At 34.8% G+C, this 23,400-nt stretch overlaps 1 protein-coding gene across 3 annotated transcripts; it reads left to right on the plus strand.

Annotated features, from left to right (window-relative positions):
- The first annotated feature begins 14,972 nt into the window (after nucleotides 1–14,972).
- Nucleotides 14,973–23,006, plus strand: LOC123908577 (sulfate transporter 1.3-like). Of its 3 annotated transcripts, none has more exons than XM_045959249.1 (16): nucleotides 14,973–15,144; nucleotides 15,264–15,322; nucleotides 17,716–17,830; nucleotides 18,155–18,505; nucleotides 18,631–18,679; nucleotides 18,775–18,982; nucleotides 19,487–19,661; nucleotides 19,776–19,841; nucleotides 19,943–20,056; nucleotides 20,394–20,510; nucleotides 20,598–20,724; nucleotides 20,806–21,092; nucleotides 21,185–21,375; nucleotides 21,807–21,892; nucleotides 21,989–22,065; nucleotides 22,506–23,006. In XM_045959249.1, exons 4-16 carry the CDS (start codon nucleotides 18,179–18,181, stop codon nucleotides 22,647–22,649), a joined length of 1,968 nt encoding a protein of 655 aa, XP_045815205.1. In that variant the 5' UTR covers nucleotides 14,973–15,144; nucleotides 15,264–15,322; nucleotides 17,716–17,830; nucleotides 18,155–18,178; the 3' UTR covers nucleotides 22,650–23,006. The 3 variants fall into 3 exon arrangements, with proteins under 3 accessions (XP_045815205.1, XP_045815209.1, XP_045815206.1); XM_045959253.1 differs by having other exon boundaries at nucleotides 15,007–15,144; nucleotides 18,144–18,505; XM_045959250.1 differs by lacking the exons at nucleotides 14,973–15,144; nucleotides 15,264–15,322 and adding an exon at nucleotides 17,537–17,624.
- Nucleotides 23,007–23,400: the final 394 nt, after the last annotated feature.

The raw sequence follows: 23,400 nt of genomic DNA on the forward strand, positions 1-23,400 counted from the left end.
AAAATTCACATTATTTTCGGTCATAATGAAAACAGGGTCAATGATTTTCAACCCATTAAAGCGAGGTACACCTATGAAACACGGAAACCAGAAATGATACGGACACTGACACGTCGACACCGATAAAAATTTGGAAAAATGACATAATTTAGTGTAATCATAAGTATCGGTGTCGGACACAGACACCGACACGTGTCCGACACGGACACGTCTAATCTGAGGAGTGTCGATGTTTCCAAGAGGTACACACTGCTGAGTACGGTCGGGTTGGACAATTTTAACCAAATCTATTATCCTCAATTAAAGATAAGTGGGTTGGGTAATTTTTTGATAAGTGGGTTGGGTAATTAAAATATGCATTTTGTGTGTTAAATTCGAACCGACTTAATTTGGTGGTGAGCGAGTTGGATTGATCGAGTTGGATCAACAGGTCATTACATATAAATTTTATAAACAATTCTCAAAATAATATATAGTTATATGACATTCATTTCGTGAAAATTTTAAAATTTAGACTAAATTTTAATATTTAAAATTTAAACATTTGAAATTACATGAAATACTATAAAAAATAAAAATTTAAAACATAAAAATATTAAACTATATTATAAACCATAATAAATATAACATTTTTTAAAAAAACGGATTGAATTCGCGGGTTCATGGGTTTAGATTTTAGAATCATAAACTCGTTAGCCAAAACCAAACCACTTCGGGCTTGAATGGATTGGTTCGAATTAAACTTGCAACTGAACGAGTTCAAATAAAATACGGCTTAAATTGATTTGGGTTACTGAGTTGAACGGATCACTTACCCTACTATGAGGTTGACCTTATTTTGTTTCCTACGTAGTAGTATTTTTAAGCTCTTTTTATTTAGAATGGTTAATCACTTGATTTTATATGGGAAATATTTGTAACTCAGTGTGACTATGGGAGCTGTTGAAAGGTTGAGATATGTGTCACTTTTGGTTGGGTTAATTAGATCTAATTTAGCTAGTAATTTTTAATTCCAAGAGGAATAAGTAAAAACTATTTAAATTTCTAAAAATATATTTATGTTTGATTGATAACTACTCTAATTTGGTCAAAATATCTTTTTAATTGATTGAAGAAAAAAAAAAGGTAACTTTTATATGCGATAATTTCAAATATATCTTTAATCAAATTATACTATAATATCATTTTTGTTATATTTTTCTAAAATGTATCCAAATAAACTCAACAACAAAGTTATTATAAAAAGAGAAAAATAGATGTTTACAATGAGCAATAATTTTACCAAACTCGATATTGTCAACCACCACTAATTTTGAGTTTAATTCAAATTAAATTGGACCAAGGTTTAACACATTTATCCAATTGAGAGCCAATATTAAAACAAGAGCTTTTCCTATCAGAATATCACATATTGGTGTATATTTGAGATAGATTATTATAAGGATTTAATTGATATGCACCGATGTTGTAAAATAATTTTACATTGTTAACCAATATCAACTATGTTTTCCGTCACGTTACCCAACTTTCTTGACATGACATGGCAAAATAATGGTTATTTATTAGACGACCGTGTAAAATTATTTTACACCGTCAGTGCATATCAATTAAACTCTTATTATAACGAGGGCTGTCATGAGCATGTACAAAAGTAGGCTAAAAATACTGTAGTAGATCTCTAAACTGTCTTTTGGTTAAAGTTGACCATTGATTTTATAATCGATGATGAGATAAATTACATTATTGCGTTGTAATGTAAGAAATCTAATTACATGTGTTACAGACTGAGAATAAACTTGCAAAAATGGGACAAGCTATGAGCATTTAAAAAAAAAACAAAAAACAAAGAAGAATATTAGAATGTTGATCAAAAGACATGTTGGGACAATTTAACATGTATCTCACTCGATCATGAATTTTCATCAAACTCAACCTAACATGAAAGTAAGTTGATGTACAAGTGGATTGGACCAGAAGAATCAAAGTACAAACAAAATAAATTATAAAATGTGCATAAGGTGTAGGTGTATTCTTTTTTTTTTTAATAAATTTTCATAAGGTGTATTGTTAAATAAATAAATGTAAATAAATATATGCAAAAGTTAGGTGTATGTATGTGTGGGATATATGAATTGAGGGCAGTTGATTCTCTCTTTTGCTAGTCTCAAACCAAGTATCTCTCTATTTTATAAAGTGATTTCTTAACCAAGTGCTTTTTGAAAAACAGGCAGATTCTCTCTGAATACATTATAATCGGTCTTTTTTGAACCATTTAAATAAGATCGAACGATTTAAATTAAATGTAATGACTGCATTGCATTCAATTTGACTGCACCCAATCTATATTCATATGTGTGGAATTTTGTTATCTTTTTTATTTTTATAGTCAAGATTTTTTAAAAACATAAAAAACAAAAAAGTATACTAAAACATTTTAAACACGAGATATGTCTAAAAATAAGAATTCATACAAAACTAAAGGCCAATTGCATTCATGCATCCTTTAATTTTTGTGTTTGTAATAGTTATGTTCTTTAAGTTTTTCAGATAACAAATAGATTATATATGTTTATAACTTGTTGCATCGTTATCCTTTTAGTTATCTTAGGTTTACAAAAATGTTGACGTGACCATTAATTATAATATTAACCATGATGAATTTGAGACTCAATCTGATGTGAATCATGAGCCCAAGACAGTTGAGGCCCAACTTGAAAGGAGCATAATAATTGAAAGAAGGGTAATATAGTGCAACAAGTTAGAAACTTAAAGAGTTGATTTGTTAGCTAAAAAACTTAAATGCGCTATTAGTTACCTAAAAAACTTTAAAATCATAACTTTTTGATAGATTTGCCAAAACTAAAACACAACAAAATAACCAAATGTTAGTTGGTTCAGTGGTGATTGGCGCTAGACTTGGTAGGGAGGACCACAGTTCGATCCCCCGCAATTACATTTGGGAGGAGACTGAAACTACTTGATGCCAAAACTCGTCCCGAACTCTGAACTACTATGACCCACTTTCCCTATGAACCAGAAGGTGAAAAAAAAAACACAACAAAATATACATCAACCCGTGCCAAACCCCAGACAAATTTTTAAGTTTAAAGATTTAAATAAAAACAAAACTGTTTATTCTAAAGTGAGCAATTTATTTTATAATTCATTTGGATGTGGTTATTGAAATTTCTAGGCAAACTATAATCTTAAGAAATTTAAGCGCTTTAGTTAAATTCTTTATTTTATTTTTATTTGGATAGAATAGTAGAATTCTCTATTCTTAAATTTTTTGGATAGAGTAGTAGAATTCTACATTCTTAAAATTTGTTGGGTTAATTTTATGAAATTTCAAGAAGTTGACAAACCAATTTGCAAAATTTTAAAAGTTAGGGACTGTTTTGTAGTTTTGTAAAGATTTACGGGAACAAATTTTAATATTGAAAGAATTATATATAAGAATCAATTTAAAAATCACATTGCATAGAGTAGTATATGTAATAAAGCATCGTAAATGTTTGATATTGCTATGTAGAAAAAGTTTAGGAAATTGATTTTTGGGTAACCAAAAAATTAATAAGGGTCCGTTTGAATTTATCTATTTTGGAACTTATATAAAACAATTTACGTAAATAAATAAATTTTTAGATTAATTTTAAGTTTTCACTGACTTAAATTATATTTTTATGAGCTGTTTTTTTAATGATTATCTTGAAAAACTTATAGTAATACACACAAAAATTTATTTATTTATATAAACTGTTTTACATAAACTCAAAAATAATTCGATACAAATGGACTTTAAGTCTTAGTAAGTTACTAACATGATTCATAATCTGTGTAACCCTGTGTAACGTGTTTTTGCATACTCGAAGTTGTGTGCTAGCATATAGGGGTGTAAACAGGTCAGAAAAATTCAATTGAACTGACGATCCAAACCAATTCAAACCGAATTAAAATTGATTTTTATGGTTCGGATCCAAAACCGAACAAATAAAAAACCTGATTTGGATTGGTTCGGTTCTCAAATTCAATTTTTAAGAACCGGACCGATGAACCAAAATAATAGGTGTATTATTAACCAAATATTTATTTAATTAGTTCAGCCCACGCCATGTTATTGGCGATTCAACTGGAAAAAAGAATTGAAAGTTTACTTTAGTTGTACTTTGTTTTTTGATGTTGAACTTATGAACTTATTTTAGTTTGGTACGATCTCATTTTTGAAAAACACCATAAACCGAACCAAACAAACCAATCGAGAGTTCATTGGACCGTACATTAGATTCACTAAAAAATGATCCAAACCAGACCAATTACACTCCTAGTAACATATATAATGAAGAAGAAAAAATCCACAAATTCTAGCTTAAATGATAGAAATACCGAAATTGCGTCTATCAACAAAAAAAAAAAACTATTTGTTGAAATCTTGGACAAAATAAGTGCATATTCTCAATTGTCTTTAAAGACAAAACTACCTTAATTTTTCCAAGGACAAAACTTACATGCATTACTTTAGATGCAGTTTTTACTTTTCCTCTCATAAAAAATAATAATTTTTTAAATAAAAAAAGATTTTCTTTTATTTTTTCAAAATTAAAAAATACAAAAAATCACCTCTTTGTGAGTAGTTAAACCACTACAGTGGACAATGTCAATGTTAAATAAATAAATAATCTGCATTGATCCTAGTTAAACCTCTCCATGCGGTGTCGGTAAGAGGTGTAACCTGACTTTCCACTACATTGGACAATGTCAATTAATAATCTGCATTGCTTTTTTTTTTTTTTTCTCTTAATACTATAATAGTTTGAAATTTCACCTTAAAAGTGAATTAGTGAAGTTTTTTGGATTTGAACGTCGATTCTTGCATAATATATACGATATTCATATCAACTTAGTTAAACTAGGTTAAATGCCGAATAATATGAGTTTGGGTTCGGGTGACACCCGATAATATGGGTGTGGGTTTGGTATCAGTCAAAACCACACCCGAATCTCATACACCCACCCGAAATATTTTATAATTATCTAATTACCCTCATAATCTCCCTCAATTTCCTTGAAAAACCTTAAATTTTAGTTATAATTTAATTTCTTGAAAGTCTATGTTTGAATTTTCTTGGAAGACCTTAATTTTAGTTGTAATTTAATTCAAAGTGTATGTTGGAATTTAATTTCTTAAATTTGCAAATTATTTTCAAATGTGCTGCGGGTTTGGGTTTGGGTGGAAAAAATCCGAACCCAATGGGTGTGGGCGTGAGTGTTGTTTTGTCACCCGAACAGCCTTTGGATTTGGTTTTGGGTGATGATTTCAAATATGAGTTTAGTAAGTGTCAAACCCGTACCCATGAGCGTCCGTTGCCATCCCTAAGACTAAGCAACTGGACATGTTCAAAAAGTATATTTTTCTCATTGCTTAACAATTAATAAAAAGTTCCTTAAAAAAAATTAATAAAAAGTTTAAAATAAAAATAATTTTAGAAAGTACTACTAGGTGCTCTAAAAGTGTGTACTGTAGTAGTATTGTCCAAAATGAATGTGGCCAAGTTTTTGGCTTTATTCAACCGTTTGGCATTGTGTTGCACGTGTGAGCCATGCGGCGAATAGAAGCATCCACCAAAATGAATTTGGTCAAGTTTGTGGCTTTATTCAACCGTATAGGCTTTGGTACTTTTGACTTTTCTTAATGTAGGAGTATTCCTTGCCGCTACATTTATTTATTTGTTTATTTATGTGCGCTAACTTAAGGATATTAATGGACAGGATCGGTGGTGGACCTGACTGCCTCTTTTAGCTTTGGGTCATCACAATTGGGATTTGGTGTCTTTTATTAGTTGATCCATGTGCTCTTCTTTTACTTTTCTTTCTTTTTTTTTTTTTAATATGTTAAAACAACAATATTCATTCATTCAAATTTATAGAAAATACATCAATCAAAATCATTACATATTTTTGAGTAGTACTTCCTCCCAGCACAAATATGAGCAAAATAATATTTTTTTAAGATCCAACTCATGTGGACCGTCATGGCCATTTTGGGTCTTATTCATAATTGTTCTAGTTTGGCCTATACAATGAAGGTGCAACTATCAGCTGACTAAGTAATACTCATCAGGAAGAGATTGGAGAGTGTGGGAGTTGAACTCGCCTACTATTAGGATTGTCAATTTGCATCCGATGGAGCGGATCCCCGTGGGGATTGCCTCGTTTGGAGCTTTGAAAACAAAGATTTTATCCCGGTGGGGACAGGGATGGAGGCAAAATTCCCTCCGCAGGCACTTCGATGCGGGGATCGGGGACGAAGCATCCATCCCCGCGAATTATATTATTATTTATTTTTTACCGGATTATTATTATTATTGTCTACATTAACTATTGATAATTGTAGCACCAATGATGCTATGATTGATCGTTTGTTCGATAAGATACCAACTTATGGATTTGTTTTGGATGGGAAATTATTTCAATTGTGTTGTTGTGCGCATATCTTAAACTTGATAGTAAAAGATGGCATGCAAGCAATTTCTTCTTCGATTGAAAAGATTCGGGAAAGTGTTCGTTATTGGGTTGGAACACCAAAAAGGGAGGAGACTTTTAGAGAAAAGTGTCACCAGTTAAACATGGCTGTTAGGTTTTGTATGATTACTAGTAGCCAAATGTTTTTGCAATGTTTTTGCGGTTATGAATGCATTACGTGTTGTTTTTATTTTTTTAAAAAGAAAGATGCAAAAATTTTTTTTTAAATAAGACAGAAAAAATAACGTCATACTATTGTCATAATTTGACCGAAAAATATAGAAAATTTGTTAATATTTTATATCAGTGGATCTCCACGGGAACCGTGGGGATGGGGATGGGGACAAATATTCCCTCGTGGAGATGGGAATGGTGGCAAAATCTCCCCCGCATGCACTTTGAGACGGGGAAAGTGGAAGTTTCCCCCACACATTCTCTGCCGCGTTGACATCCCTGCCCACTACTCCTATGTTTACTCTTATAATCTTTACTCTACTTCCTCCTTTATCCCCTATGACACTCCTATATATAAGGGATCATAAGCATGAGAAAGAGATCACGTTCTTCTTCCACCAAATATTCAGAGAAGCTAATATCAGTGCCTAGCATACTGCCCGCCTAATACTCTTAAAATACACATATATTGTCGGTTCACAAGAAAACTATGTGGTTCTGCTTCCCTATCGAGCTACATTAAAAACATCACCGGCTTCCCCGACGGAGATTTGTCATCGCTAACGATGGTGGAAACTTCGTACCAATATCATGATAAAAAAAAAAATCACCGGCTAGGTCTCAATTTATACGCCCTTAAATCTTTGTAGATACATTACTCTGGAAAAGAAAAGAAAAACAATTTGACAACATAGTCGGTAAAGAATTTATACATGAGTTGTGTGAAAAAAACTAATAAATATAATATACTCTCTCTAATTTCATATATAAGCAAAGCTTTGTCTAACATCAGAAACCTCTGAAGTCGTGCATGGTGCATAAGTAGTGAATAACATTGTAGCGAATACGAATTTTACAAAATTTCAGCTTTTGATTGAAAGTTTATATCATATAGATCATCCATAAAATATTTTTTTTAAAGAAATTAAAAATCGTTTGATATGTTATTGAGACTCGGCCGTCTTCGACTATTTGGAGACCCTGTGAAAATGATAAAAATAGGCAAAATAAAAAAATGCACAAAAAGAGTTATAATCTATTTAAATTCCAAATAACATCAATAACATTAAAAAGAATAAACGGAATCTGAAATAATTGGATCCACGATCCCTCATTTTATACTTCTTATTTACTAATACTACTACCTATAATATTTTTTCGAGGTCCCCATTTTTAGGAGGCCCTATGTCATGGCCCATGTGGCACATGGCTAGTAGTGACCCCTATTTATTGAATACCGTTAATTTTGATGAGTCTTAATAAGATATCAAATGATTTTCAATTTTTTTTAAAAAAATTATTGATAATCTATATAATATAAATTTTCAATCCAACGATGAATTTTGTAAAATTTGTATTTATTATAATGTTATTCACTATTTGTCCATTATGTATCAAGCATAATTAGTATTTAATTATTATCATTATTATTTTAGGATTTGTAAAAAGTCTATAGAGTCAATCACCTTAATTGTTGGAGATATTTGTTCCTTAATTTACTCCAATTAGGTTACTATACTTGTGTATATATACACCTCTTGTAAACTCTCAAAAGTAATGCAATATACAACTTTATTCATTCCTTTATATGGTATCAGTTGGTAACGTTCCAGCCCTACCCTGTTAAACCAGAAAACGCCGTTTTTTCTCCGTTTGCCGTAACACTTTGCCTCCCATGGCTTCCGATGGCTCTCGCTCCATAGCTAACCCCTATGAACCCTCCAAACCCTTTGCGTGTATCACCCTCAGCGGTGTCACCAAGCTTCTCCCTACCAATTACCTCAATTAGAAACTCCAGGTAGAAGCCTTCCTTGATGGTTTTGATCTACTCAAATACACTGATGGATCGTTCCCTGCGCCGACAGCAACGATCACCACCACCGCAACGCCTCCGGTAACATCACCAAACTCTGCTTTTCAAACATGGCGTCGCCAGGATCGTCTCATCTATGGTGCCATCCTCACCACTCTTTCCGACGAGGTGGCCTCCTTGGTGTCCCAGACGAAGACCTCGCACGACCTCTGGGAGCTTCTCAAGAACACCTATGCCAAAGCCTCCCGCAGTCACCTTAAACAACTTAAGGAACGTCTTCGGATGGCCTCGAAAGGTACTCAATCCATCACGACCTACATGCACTCTCTGAAGCAAACTGCTGATCTCCTCGCCTCTCTCGGATCTGCTGTCTCCGTCGAGGACATGACCGACCATGTCTTGCGCGGCCTTGATGACGGTTACCGAGCAGTCATTGATGGAGTCAACGCAAGGGACACTCCAATCACCTTTGATGATCTCCTCGAAAAGCTCCTCATCCAGGAACTCTCTCTTGCTGCTGCTCAACGCCAATCACCTGCTCCTGTTACTGCGCTGCACGCTCAGGCAAGGTCGACCAACAACAAGCCTCGACCAAGTCAGGCACCTGCACCGACCAACCAACGCCCAGGTGATCGCAAACCATTCCTTGGTCGCTGTCAATGGTGCAACACCAAGGGACACGTCCTCGCTGACTGCCAACTCTTTCGGACCCAACACCCCAGCGTCCCCGCACCTCCTCGTTCTTCTCCGAGCACCACTGGCCAGGCCCAGGCCCACACCGCTACTGCTGGCACATCCTCGCCTGGTTTTCTGCTCGACAGTGGAGCAACACATCATGTGACCAACGACCTTACAAATCTGGCACTTCACCATCCATACACTGGCCCCGACTCCCTCTTCATGGGGAATGGTTCAGGTTTAAACATCTCTCACTCTGGAACACTTTTAATTAATGATTTATCCCTGTCTAATGCTCTTTATGTTCCCTCCATGAAACAACAAATCATTTCTGTTTCTCAACTCACCAAACAAACTAACTCTGCCGTTGTTTTCTTACCAAACTCTTTTTATGTCATGGACTTGCAGACACGCCAAACAACCCATAAAGGCTCATGTGTGAATGGACTTTATCTGTTGCCCACGACCTCACCTTCCGCCCACACCGTCCAAGTGGAATCCTCTGCTTCCTGGCATCACAAGCTTGGACACCCTTCAACTTCCATCTTTAAATTTATTCAACATCATTTTTCTTTAGGTTCAAATAAATTTCCACAATCAGATTGTAATTCATGCCAAATTAATAAAAGTCATAAACTTCCTTTTCTTGAATCTACTCTTACATCTACTTATCCATTAGAAATAATTTTTTCTGATGTATGGACTTCCCCTGTTTTATCTATTGATGGTCTTCGTTACTATTGTTTGTTTGTTGATCATTATACTCGCTATATATGGCTATATCCCATGAAACTAAAATCTGATGTGCAATCTATTTTTCCCAAATTTAAAACACTAGTTGAAAACTTCTACCAACACAAAATAAAAGTCCTATACACTGACAATGGTGGCGAATACATTGGTCTTCGTTCCTTTCTAAGTACTCATGGCATAAGTCACCACACCACTCCCCCTCATACACCCGAACACAATGGCATCTCTGAACGGCGGAATCGGCACATTGCCGAAACCGGTCTCTCCCTCCTTCACCACGCTGGCCTTCCCCTCACCTACTGGCCTCACGCCATGACCACTGCAGCCTACCTCATTAACCGTCTCCCTACCCCAATCCTCGGGCACCAATCACCTTACTCTAAACTCATCCGCATTAGTCCGGATTATCATAAATTAAAATGTTTTGGATGTTTGTGTTTTCCCTGGATTAAACCTTATGCTAACCATAAACTTGCTCCAAAGTCTACTATGTGTGTTTTTGTAGGTTACTCAGCTGATCAACATGCATATCTATGCCTCGATCCTTCAACTGGACGGATTTACACCTCTCGCCATGTCAAGTTCGTCGAAACTGAATTCCCCTTCCGTTCACTGGTGGCCCAACCGATCACGTCCACGACCTCACAGACTGGTCCACTCCAACTGCCCGTCTTGCCGACCATCGCTCCACCTACTGCGAGCACCAATCCCACATCCCCGGATACCTCACTTGTTGAGCCTCCCTCCCCGTCTGGCATTTCCTCCCCGACCACATCCCAATCCTCGTCCTCAAATACAACGAGCAATGAAACGACCAGTAATGACCCCCCTTCCTCCTTACAGCCAACATTGCTCCCACAACCACAAACGACCTCTCCCCCCACAACGACCACTGAACCCCATGGCGGTGGGATCATCACCCGGTCCAAAAACAACATCGTCAAATCCATCCACAAACTCAACCTCCATGTCCGTCCCTCATCCCCGATGGAACCTAGTACTATTACCCAAGCCCTTCGTGATCCGGACTGGCGTTCCGCCATGTTGGCTGAATTTGATGCCCTACATCGCAACAACACCTGGGAACTCGTTGGTCGTTCCTCTGCTCAAAATTTGGTTGGTTGTAAGTGGGTCTTTCGCATCAAGAGAAATCCAGATGGGTCCATTGATAGGTACAAGGCTCGATTAGTCGCTAAGGGTTTCCATCAACGCCCTGGTTGTGACTACACAGAAACATTTAGCCCCGTCGTCAAACCAGTGACAATTCGGATCATCCTCGCCTTGGCAGTTCGACAAGGATGGTCCGTCCGCCAGCTTGATGTTAACAATGCCTTTCTTCAAGGGACGCTCAACGAGGAGGTCTACATGGCTCAACCACCTGGCTTTGTTAACAAAAGCTTCCCTGATCATGTCTGTCGCCTAAAGAAGGCGCTCTACGGGTTAAAGCAAGCTCCTCGCGCTTGGTATATGGAACTTCGTGTATTCCTGCTCTCCATTGGCTTCGTCAATTCCACCGCCGATGCTTCTTTGTTCATTCAGCGGACACCACGCGCGACACTATACTTGCTCGTCTATGTCGACGACATCATTGTTACGGGGAGCTCCTCGACAGAATTGTCTCGTCTCATTGCTACACTTGCTGCCCGTTTCTCATTGAAAGATCTTGGCTATCTCAATTATTTCCTGGGTGTTGAAGTCATTCCTTCCGCTGCGGGCATGTTTCTTTCACAACGGAAATACATCACTGATCTCCTTCAAAAGTCGGGCATGACAGAAGCTAAACCAGCGTCCACTCCAATAACTGCTACTCCTCCGCTGCTCAAAAACTCTGGTGATCCCTTGCCCTCCCCGACTGAATACCGAGCACTAGTTGGAAGTCTCCAATACTTGAGTCTTACTCGACCAGACATTGCCTTCGCGACCAACAAACTTGCTCAGTTCATGCAGAACCCGAGCACCATGCACTGGTTGGCTCTCAAGCGCCTACTTCGCTATCTGGCCGGCTCTTGCGACAAAGGCATTTTCATCTCCGCGACTGCTCCCCTGAACTTTCATGCGTACTCAGATGCGGACTGGGCGGGTGACAAAGATGATTACATCTCTACCACTGGTTACCTGCTCTATCTTGGCGACACCCCCATCTCTTGGAGTTCCCGCAAGCAACGCTCGATTGCTCGATCATCCACTGAAGCTGAATATAAAGCCTTGGCCGACACGGCCAGTGAACTCCTTTGGGTACTCTCTTTGTTCACTGAACTTGGTCACACTCCTACAGCTGGTCCTGTCATCTACTGCGACAATCTTGGTGCTACACATCTGAGTGCTAATCCTGTCTTCCACTCCAGAATGAAGCACATAGCCTTAGCTTATCACTTTGTCCGTGAAAACGTTCAACGTGGCCGTTTTCGTGTTTCCTTCGTCTCTACCAACGACCAGCTTGCTGACATTCTCACCAAGCCTCTGCTTCGCCCCCGGTTCGAGTTTCTACTATCCAAGTTGCATCTTTCTTCCAGGTCGCCCAACTTGCGGGGGGATATCAAACATAATTAGTATTTAATTATTATCATTATTATTTTAGGATTTGTATAAAGTCTATAGAGTCAATCACCTTAATTGTTGGAGATATTTGTTCCTTAATTTACTCCAATTAGGTTACTATACTTGTGTATATATACACCTCTTGTAAACTCTCAAAAGTAATGCAATATACAACTTTATTCATTCCTTTATATTATGCACCATTTGAAAAACTTGTACATGTTAAACATCGCCTATAAGTAAAAGTTATTTTCTAAGTTCATTCAATAACAAATATATTTGGTCTATATTATAGACCACATGCATCAATTAATAAATAAACTAAAAAGTGAAATTTTATTATATAAAACCCAAGGAAATATAAAATAATTTTAACAGGACACTCAATACTGGAGCTGATCCTTGTTGTTAATGTTCCCGAGCTACTCCCATAGACTTCAAATAAGACACTCCCCCATGGAATTTCTTTTAAAGGTGCAAATTGGCATCCTTTATCCGTATCATTTGTTTGTTGATAAAATGTCTACTATACGTGTTAGGTGACTCTTATATCATTAGATTAAATTGCATTTTTAATCCCCTAAATTTTATAAATTTGTGATTTTGACCCCCTAATTTTCAAATAGCACTTTTGACCCTTATGTTTGTCCCATTTTGTAAAAGGACAATTTTGACCAAGTCAATACTGACGTGAAAAATCATTTAAATGACTTAGCTGCCACGTCAACTTCTTTTGCCATCTAATAAATAAATAAAAAATAGAAAAATTAAATAAAAACAAATTGAAGGAAGACACATTCAAAATCGGTTATGGATCGATCTTCCATTTTCATCTTCGACCATTCCCTCACCCACCATGCTCTCATTCAAAACTCCTCTGTTTTCTCCTACCTCCCTAAAGCACTCCCCACCTCCATAATCACCACAGCAACCAACATAACATTAGTTCTTAAATTAACCAATTGATATGTTCCACCACTTCTTGGATTTTGTTTTTCAAGACTTTCTGAAAAATGGCAAAGGTTCTAACACTTCGTGTTCGAGTTATGTCTAATGGTTAAAGTTTTAATTTTATCCAACAAAGCCACATTAGACACCATCTTGTTCTTGAATATTTAATAATTACGCGCCTTCTAAATGGACCTAACAATAGAGACATATCCCTACAAATTCTCCGTAAGTTCTTAAATGGATGATAAAGTGTGCACATTCTTGGTAATGAAATAAGTGATAAAGCGTGAACATTCTCCATAAATTCTTAAATGAAGATAAAGTCTCTCTTAAGAAATATTTGTTGACATTTTCACAATAGTACTTCCACTGCAACTCTTTCGTAATAGTCTCGTCAGCTTCTCACTTTAGCTACGGGGGCGATGACAAGAATTTATATGATTTTTTAGATAGTTTTTAAGTTATTTTAGTAGTTTTTAGTAAGTTTCAAGACCAAAGCATGAAAAATAGCTAAGGAAATAAAGTTATTTGATCAAAAAATAGAATTGAAGAAATTACACAAAAGGAGCAAAAAAGAGGAGAAAATGGCCGGTTACATTGTGTCACGATGAGGAATTATTTATTTGAAGAAAATCTGACATATTTTGGAAAAGAATCAGCACCTATTGTGCCACGGTGGAAGCCATTGTGGGACGATGATTGATTGTGAGAGATTGTGTCGTGATGGAAAGCTCAAGTCCAACTTTAAAAAAAAAAGAAAGATAAAAGGCGAATATGTTACGATTAAATAAGGATATGTGGGTATTTATATTTGATTCCTAAGCATTTGATTTAATAAGTTATTTGCGCATTAAATGTATTCAATTCGTTTTTTTGTCAGGTAGTCTAGTGGTTAGAAAATCATTCTTTAAGGTGAATACGTGGGTGTACTAGGGTTCAAACCCTAAATTTCTGCATATTATATGCAATGTTTTTACCAACTAAGTTATATTCACATAATATGTCAAAAAAAGAAGTTATATTCACATAAATTATTTTTCTTATAAATGTAATCATATTCATGATTTGTAAATTAGTAAATGTGTATACATTTTTCGATTATTATTTAAAGTTTTAATTGATCAACAAATATGGAAAAAACACAGTTTACTACTTAAATAGCTAACTCAGGCGCACAAAATATGGAAAAACAACTACTTAAAGTTTGTTATTTAAGTAGTGAATTTTGTCTCTTCAAATTTTATCCCCCCTTAAACATTAGCTGATTATGTTGCGAGGGTGATATTTTTAAAATTTGAGCGGATGCTCGAGAAAATCAAGGGGGCGTGAAAAGAAACCTTCACTTAGATGTGGTAAAGTCTAATCCTAACGCCCATTTTTTTTTGGAATAATCCCAACCCCATTGGTAAAAAAAGAAAAAAAAAATTGTTACCTTTTCTTTTGACCAAAATATAATTTGTTTCCGATGTAAAAAAAAAAAAAAAAATTTGTTTCCTTATTTTTCTGGGCAACTAAAAACAACCTAGCAAAATAAAAGTACTAACATTTTAGATTCATCGAACCAAGACGTAATTTGTTTCTATAATTTAGTGTCACTCATCATCAATTCTATTAATGGCTTTCAAATGTTTCACAATAAAAACTAATAAATTTCTTCAAAGACTCACGAGAACCATCGATTGTGGAGAATTGAAAACGAAGCTTCAAACTATTTCATGGTATTCTATTTCATGTGCATATAGTACAACAATGCGTATCTCTCTTTATTTCCTTTTTCATGTATTGTTTATTCAATTTTTAATTTGATTAATTTTTTGCTTCGTTGAAATTATGACAGGTTTATATTGGAATCTTCCACTATCAATGGTTTGCATGAGAAGAATAGAAAAAAGAGAGGTTAGTTTTTAGTCTATAGTTAGGTTTGGACTTTATTCTTTCAAATTTCGATCATTTTTTAATTTGACATTTAGTGGTTCTTGGTTGTTTGAAAAAGTTCAATTTTGGGTTCTCCATTGTTTTTTAAATATGGAAAAGTACAATTTGTGTTTTGTTGTATAGTGCTTATGTATATAAAGTGTCAACTAAAAAAGTAAATGTTGTGGCACCACGTTAACGATAATCTTTGATACTATATTTTATTTGATATTATTTTATTGTAAGCATATGTTTGGTTGATCGGTGGACAATCGACGTTGTGAGCTTAGAGCTCTAGAATCGCGAGTTTTAGAAAACTTAAGCGTGTGTTTGGTTCTGCGGCGGAGAGAATTGATTTTGGCAGGATTGATTCTGTAAAATTGATTCTGGTCAAAATTGATTTTAAGCTGAAGTGGTTTATGTTTGGATATATTCATAAAAAAGTGAGTTGAACAAAAAATTTGAGTGTAAAAATCAATTCTAGAATCAGAAGCTACGATTTCTAGCTTCAAGTAGAATCAATTCTGGAGGCAGAATCAATTCTACTTTTGAGAAACCAAACAAGTCAGAATCAATTCTACACGTCCAGAATCAATTCTGGATGCTCCAGAATTGAAACCAAACATACACTAAGTGTATGCTTGATTTCACTTTTGGAGGAGATTATTTGATTCTAGAGGAGTAAAATTGATTTTGACATGTTGGGATGTTTTCGAGTAGAATTGAATTTGTTCCAGAATCAATTCTAAATTGAAGCTAAAATTTTTAGTTTTTGCCTGCAGTCCTGTGTAATTGATTTTGCAGGCTCAAATGTGTTGTTTAATACTCCCGCTAGTCTCCTATATAAGCAAATATTAATTTCTCAGGTTCATTGAATAACTGATGTATTTTTGCTTATATATGAGACCGGAGGGAGACGAGGAGTAAACTTTTACATGAATATATCCAAATATAAACTACTTGTATTCACTTCACTTTTAGTTAGAATCAATATTACAAAGTCGATTAAGTCAAAATAAGTTTTTATCAACGCTTAACCAAACACACTAAATGTATAGCATAATGGTACACAGTGATTTTCCACCATGATTTTGGTGTTTTTCAAACACACTAAGTATGGTTGTCTATTGAGCATTGTTGTTGATGAGTCAAACATGATTGTAGTCTTTGTTATTTCTGGTAGAATTTGTTCATTCTTGGAACATTATTAAGGTTTAACTCAAACAAGTTGGCTTATTAGTGACACCCCACTAGGTTTTTTGAGGGTTAATATGTACATGGTCCGTGGTTCAAATCTTGTGAAAACGAAATCCTTATGAAGAGGGTATTCCCAACTGACACCGATTCAAAACTCTGAAAAACAAATCAATCTGAGTGATTATTTTTCTACAGGCAAATGTTAATAAGTTAGTGGTTATATTAGTTTTCAGAATTTGAACTGTGGACGTCCCTACTTTAAACTTCTTCTGTGTTGAACTGGTGCAAACCAAACCTCTGACATAACTATCTCCGAAGGAGGAAACTTGTCGATGGATATTCATAAAAAAAACAATATTAAGATTTAATAATTTGATTAATTTTTAACTTTGTATGAGATTGATGTACTTATATAGAAGCCGGATTATTATTTCTAAGAAACAGCATAAACAGATTTACACTTATATTAATCACACCTGTTTTTCATTGATGTGGTGGTGTTTCACATGTTGAAGCCATTAAATTGTTAAAACTATTATATTGGGTATTCGAAGCCATGAACTGGTGATATTCGAGAATTTGTTATCATTAGACTTAAAATGACAATGTTAATGTATGTGTATCTCTGGAATAACTTATCTTGCATGTACAATTTCAAAAAAAAATATGTTAACTAAGTTACATGCACATAATAGATTTAAAATTTCACAATCAATATCCCTCTATTTCAAACTGATTTATCATGTTATCTTTAATTTAGTATCCTAATTGTCCTCATAATATCTTCCAAGACATAGTGTCAGTGGAATTGTTAGGCGTGATAAACCAAAATTCAATTTGTTTCTGTTTTCACCTTTTGGACTCCTTGGTCATTGATTAAGGAAAACAAATACAACTTGTCCTGTGATTTAATTTAATAAATATATAATAATTTCCAACTGTTGGTAAGCTTTGCTCTTTCTCACACTATATATATCCTTTCAATCCTAACCATTCTTCATAAAAAGTAAATAATTGAATTGCTTACATGAGAACCTTAATTTCTGATTCTTCCATAAGTTGTTAATCAGAGTTGAACATTAACCTGGTATTACTTATTTAAAATTTCTAACTATTCATGACAGTGACATGTGTGGTATTTGAATTCACAGCTTATTTTTCTATATTTATTCTTTCAGCTTAGCACCAACTTTTGTCTTGAGTTATATAAACCAAAGTACCTTCTCAACAAGTCTTGAAAGTTTTGACCAGTTAGTTACACTCTTCTGTGAGCTTCCCATCTCTTTCATTCAGGTTGGTTAAATCTTTTTGAGCTATTACTCAGTTAGTAAGATCTCTATAATCACTATATAGAGGTGCTTATGTACCTCATTTTTGTTCACACTTGTGTTATATACACCAAAGCTTTAGGTTGTACTTTTAACTATGAAACTCTACAATTATAGAAGTTTAATGCAATATAAACCAAGTTCTTATGAATCCACGAGGTGCAAGTTTAGTAGTCAGAGTTTGACCGTTGTAAAATGGTCATTAGTGTTACTTTATTTAATAATAATATTGTTAAACTATTTTAATTTCAGTAGCTAATAGATGCAAACTTTTTAACTTGAATTGCAGTGAAAGTGATCGTCGACGTTCTCAATGAGTCATCCAGCTGATGAAAATGTTGAAACAAAAGAGATGGATAGTAGAAGTTTGTCTTCTTCGCAAGGTCAGGAACCATACGTGCACAAGGTTGGAGTTCCTCCAAAACAAAACCTCTTTAAGGAATTTCGATACACAGTAAAAGAAACATTCTTCTCGGATGATCCTCTACGGCCTTTTAAGGATCAGACGAAGTCCCGGAAGTTCATTCTGGGAATTGAAGCTATATTCCCTATACTTGGTTGGGGAAGAACTTATAACCTCAAAAAGTTTAGAGGAGATCTTATTGCCGGTTTAACTATTGCAAGTCTCTGCATTCCTCAGGTAAATTTACTTTAAAATGTTGTGCCTTTGAAGAACCGATAGATAGTTCATGACATGAGTACTGAATTGTAATTCATATTACTTATTCCATTTTTTATGTTTTGATATATTGGGTTTGAAAACAGGATATTGGATACGCAAAGCTTGCAAATTTGTCTCCTCAGTATGGACTGTGTAAGACTCTTATTTCTCATCACAATCTCAAGTTTTCTGTGTTTTTATTTGGATGTAAGACTGAGTAATTTTGTGTTTTGGTCTACCCTTTATAGATTCAAGCTTTGTTCCACCACTGATATATGCGGTCATGGGGAGTTCACGTGACATTGCGATAGGACCAGTGGCAGTGGTTTCTCTCTTGTTGGGGACTTTACTCCAGAATGAAATTGATCCAAATACAAATCCAACAGAATATAGAAGACTCGCTTTTACTGCCACATTTTTTGCTGGGATTACACAGGCAACTCTTGGAGTTTTTAGGTATGGCACATTTGTTCTACGCAAGTTTAGATTTGAATTTTTCTAGCACTAGTATTTTATGATACACACACCGAACACAACACTGACACGTAGACACTGGTTATCTATATCTGTTCTATACTATATATAATCTATACTATATATAAAGAGAATACATGAGTTTTGGTGTGGACTTTTCATAATACCAACAATATCCTTGATTTTTTTAGTAGCAACAAAAATCTTTTATTAACAAACTCACCATACATAAAGCACATCTTTTTTTAGCATAAAAAATCTTTTATTAACAAACTCACCGTAAATTAGACACAGACTTGCTAGTAGTTTAATAAAAAGAAAGTGAATGAATGCAACCACACTTGTCGGTGGTGTCAGACACCGGGGTGAAAGCCTTTAATCCAAAGTTTGGGTGCTACATATCTAGTGTTAGTGCTCTATACGTGTGCAGTGTGCTACCAATCTCTTATGCTAATGACATTCCAATTTGGGTGATCTTTTGAGCAGATTAGGATTTTTGATTGATTTCCTATCTCATGCTGCAATTGTCGGTTTTATGGGCGGAGCTGCCATCACAATTGCTCTTCAACAGCTTAAGGGTTTCCTTGGGATTGAAAAGTTCACAAGGAAAACCGATATAATCTCTGTGATGCATTCAGTATTCTCATCAGCCCATCATGGAGTATGCTTTTCATTTCTTTCTCTATACCTGCACGAGAAAATCAATAATAGAATTTTAAGATATGTGTCTGTGCATGAAAATTCCATTACTGATTAATATCTTAACATTTTGCAGTGGAACTGGCAAACTATATTAATTGGATCTACCTTTCTTTCTTTTCTTCTGTTTGCCAAGTATATCGTAAGCACTCTTATTCATTTTACTTAACATTTCTTAGACAATTAAAAAATTGTTAGGATTGTAATTATTTTCTAATTATATAATGGTACGTTGTTGATCAGGGAAAGAAGGGCCCGAAATTCTTCTGGGTTCCAGCAATTGCTCCATTGATATCTGTTGTACTCTCCACTTTTTTTGTATACATAACCCGTGCAGACAAACATGGTGTTGCCATTGTAAGTATATATAACCCTCCCTTCTCTTATCCTGAACATTGCAGATTATAATTGTATTCAGTATTTGTAAAAGTACTATACCTGGCATAAGCACTATGAGACTGTTTAAAAGACCATATGGAAACAATTTATGATAATTTCATAAGCTGTTTTCAGCTTATTTACTTAAACTCTCCAAGATAGCTTATGAAAACAACTTACAGTTTATATGAAAACAATTTGATTTTATTTCGACTTTTCTTATAGAAATAGATTATACATAATCACTTATATGATAATCTCTTAATTAAGTTGTTTATCCAAAGTAATAAGGGCTTTTGTCTATTGATGTGTGTAGGTAAAACACATAGAGAAAGGGATAAATCCATCCTCCGTGAAGGAAATTTATTTTACTGGTGACTACCTTGCGAAAGGTGTTAGAATTGGCATTGTAGCTGGCATGATAGCTTTAACTGTAAGCAAACTTTGAGATTATTATTTTCATTCAAAGAGTTTTTTACCATTTACTTTTGCTTCTAAACTGATATGTTTCTGTTATCAGGAAGCAATAGCAATTGGAAGAACATTTGCGTCTATGAAGGACTATCAACTGGATGGAAACAAAGAAATGGTGGCATTAGGAGCTATGAATGTTGTTGGTTCAATGACTTCCTGTTATGTAGCAACTGGTAAGATAAACGATGTTTTTTGAACCAACCTGTTTTTCCATTGTCAGATACAACTACTGATATATTCCTCGCTATTGTCAGGTTCTTTCTCTCGGTCAGCAGTAAATTTCATGGCTGGCTGCGAAACTGCGGTCTCTAATATTGTCATGTCTGTTGTTGTGTTCTTAACCTTGCAATTTATCACGCCTCTTTTCAAATACACTCCAAATGCCATTCTTGCTTCAATCATCATTTGTGCCGTCATCAACCTTGTAGACTATAAGGCAGCAATTTTGATATGGAAAATTGATAAATTTGACTTTGTTGCTTGCATGGGAGCATTTTTCGGGGTCGTTTTTGCCTCGGTTGAGATAGGACTTTTGATTGCTGTAAGTTCCAACACTCAGTTATCTTATTATGCTATGTTACTATAATTTTAAAGCAGTTTCTAATTCGTTATTATTGTTAAATGTTGTGGCAGGTTTCTATATCCTTTGCAAAAATCTTATTGCAAGTCACGAGGCCCCGAACTGCTATTCTAGGGAAGATCCCTAGGACAACTGTTTATAGAAACATCCAGCAATATCCAGAGGCAACAAGGGTTCCTGGTGTACTGATTATAAGAGTTGATTCTGCAATATATTTTTCCAACTCCAATTATGTTAAAGAAAGGTAACAACGCATTCCCCTCTGTTTGTATAGTTCTCTTAGGCAGATCATTTATTATTTTTTGGCAATTACTTAAATAGATAAGCCATAAGGGCAGAGATTGTATATGGTTCAGAAAATGTTAGGAGTCTACATAAATTTTTAATCTACAGTTGCACTCGTAATTATTGTGGTAAAATATAGCTGATGCGGCGGTAATTATGACTGCTGAGACCTCAAAGACCTTTAGCGTCACGGCTACCATTGTAGTTGCGGACTGTTTTTCAAAAACATGGGATATGTATGTATCTTAAATTTGAATTGTTTGTCTAATTATTCAACAGAATCGAATAGTGTTTCACTTTTCTCATGTACACAACTATTATAAATTGATATTTTTCCTTGTTTTTGGTATCAAATCATATTTCTAATGCTCAAGGACTATTCTCTTGCAGGATACTAAGATGGCTTATGGATGAGGAAGAACGGGTGAATAGAGACTACCAAACTCGAATCCAATTTTTGATAGTTGAGATGTCACGTGAGTGTCTAAATTTTTCCTTTGTCCTCGATTCAACTAAGCACATACTATTGGATTGTTGTGCTTAACCTCAAATTCGTGTTTAATTTTTTGCAGCTGTTACTGACATTGATACTAGTGGCATCCATGCCCTGGAAGAGTTATTTAGAAGTCTTCAGAAGAGAGAGGTTCAGGTAATAATCAAACTATGGTACTGTTTGGATTGGATAAACAACTTAATTAAATGTTTATTTATAAGCTATTTCTGTGACAAAAAGATAAATAAAGTCAAATTGTTTTCATATAAACAACTGTTGTATAAGCAATTATTGAGAGCATGAAAACATGCTGAAATAACTTATAGACATGTAAATGACATAAACTGTTTTCATATAGGCCATAAGTTGTTTTCATAAGCTATTGTTGAGAACATATCAAAAAAAGCTGAAAACAACTTATAGGCATGTCAATATCCTAGACTATTTTCATAAACTCATCCAAATAGTCTCACAAATGTTTATGTCAGCCGATAAACTCAAATAAGTCAATTAAAATAACAAAATTTCAAAACTATATAATATAATGTGACAATTATATATATCTTAACTAAAAAAGTTACCTCTTTTTTGAGCAGCTTGTACTTGCAAATCCTGGTCCACTAGTGATAGACAAACTCCACACATCCAACTTTGCAAATTTTCTTGGTGAAGACAAGATCTTCCTGACTGTTGCTGAGGCTGTTGCATACTGTTCTCCCAAGCTAGCTGAGGAACCTTGAATGAAAAATGTGGGAAATGTGATTTTACAATTGTTATAGGATACAGGGAAAAGTGATTAAGAAATGAAGTAAGAATATAGAGAGAAGAGATATGTGGCTTTCAGCTGTGAGTTAGTTGAGGTTGTCACTAGGAAAAAAAAGTTGGTATAAAAGTGGCCCTTTTTGGTGTTAGTGCGATGGGTAAGTGTCTTATATTACGAGAATGTTAGGAACATACGCTTTAGGCAAATTCTTAACTACTCATTCTATAAGATTGGGGCAGGTAGCTCATCCTAAGTGTCTTAAGTATATTGGTCCACCAAAAGGTGTTTTATAATATTATTAGAATATAGTTAATTTTCAATTGTTATCACACAACTTTTAACGATTGCAAATATACACATGTTCCAATTCATGTTTTCTATCCTTCTCTTCCTTTTTTTTTCTTCGTATTATTCATCATTCTCTTCGATCTTCTTCCTCTTGATATGCATCTTAAGGATTCTCAAAAATCTCTTTTTACTTCTTCTCTAAATGCATCTCTTAAGGATTCTCAAACATGTCACAACATCAGACCGGAGTTTCTTTCTGGTCTCATATTTCAGGATTTCGGGAAATGTTTTCCAAAATCCTCTTGGATTATATTTTCGAAATTGTTTTGGAATATGTTTTCCTAAATAACTTGCATATCGAAAAACATTTTTCGCAATACTGAAAAATATATTAAAAAACTGACAATTTCATTTTCAAATGTATATAAAAGGACATTTCA

The sequence above is a fragment of the Trifolium pratense genome, linkage group LG2 (genome assembly GCF_020283565.1).
Source record: "Trifolium pratense cultivar HEN17-A07 linkage group LG2, ARS_RC_1.1, whole genome shotgun sequence".
Lineage (NCBI taxonomy): Eukaryota > Viridiplantae > Streptophyta > Magnoliopsida > Fabales > Fabaceae > Trifolium > Trifolium pratense.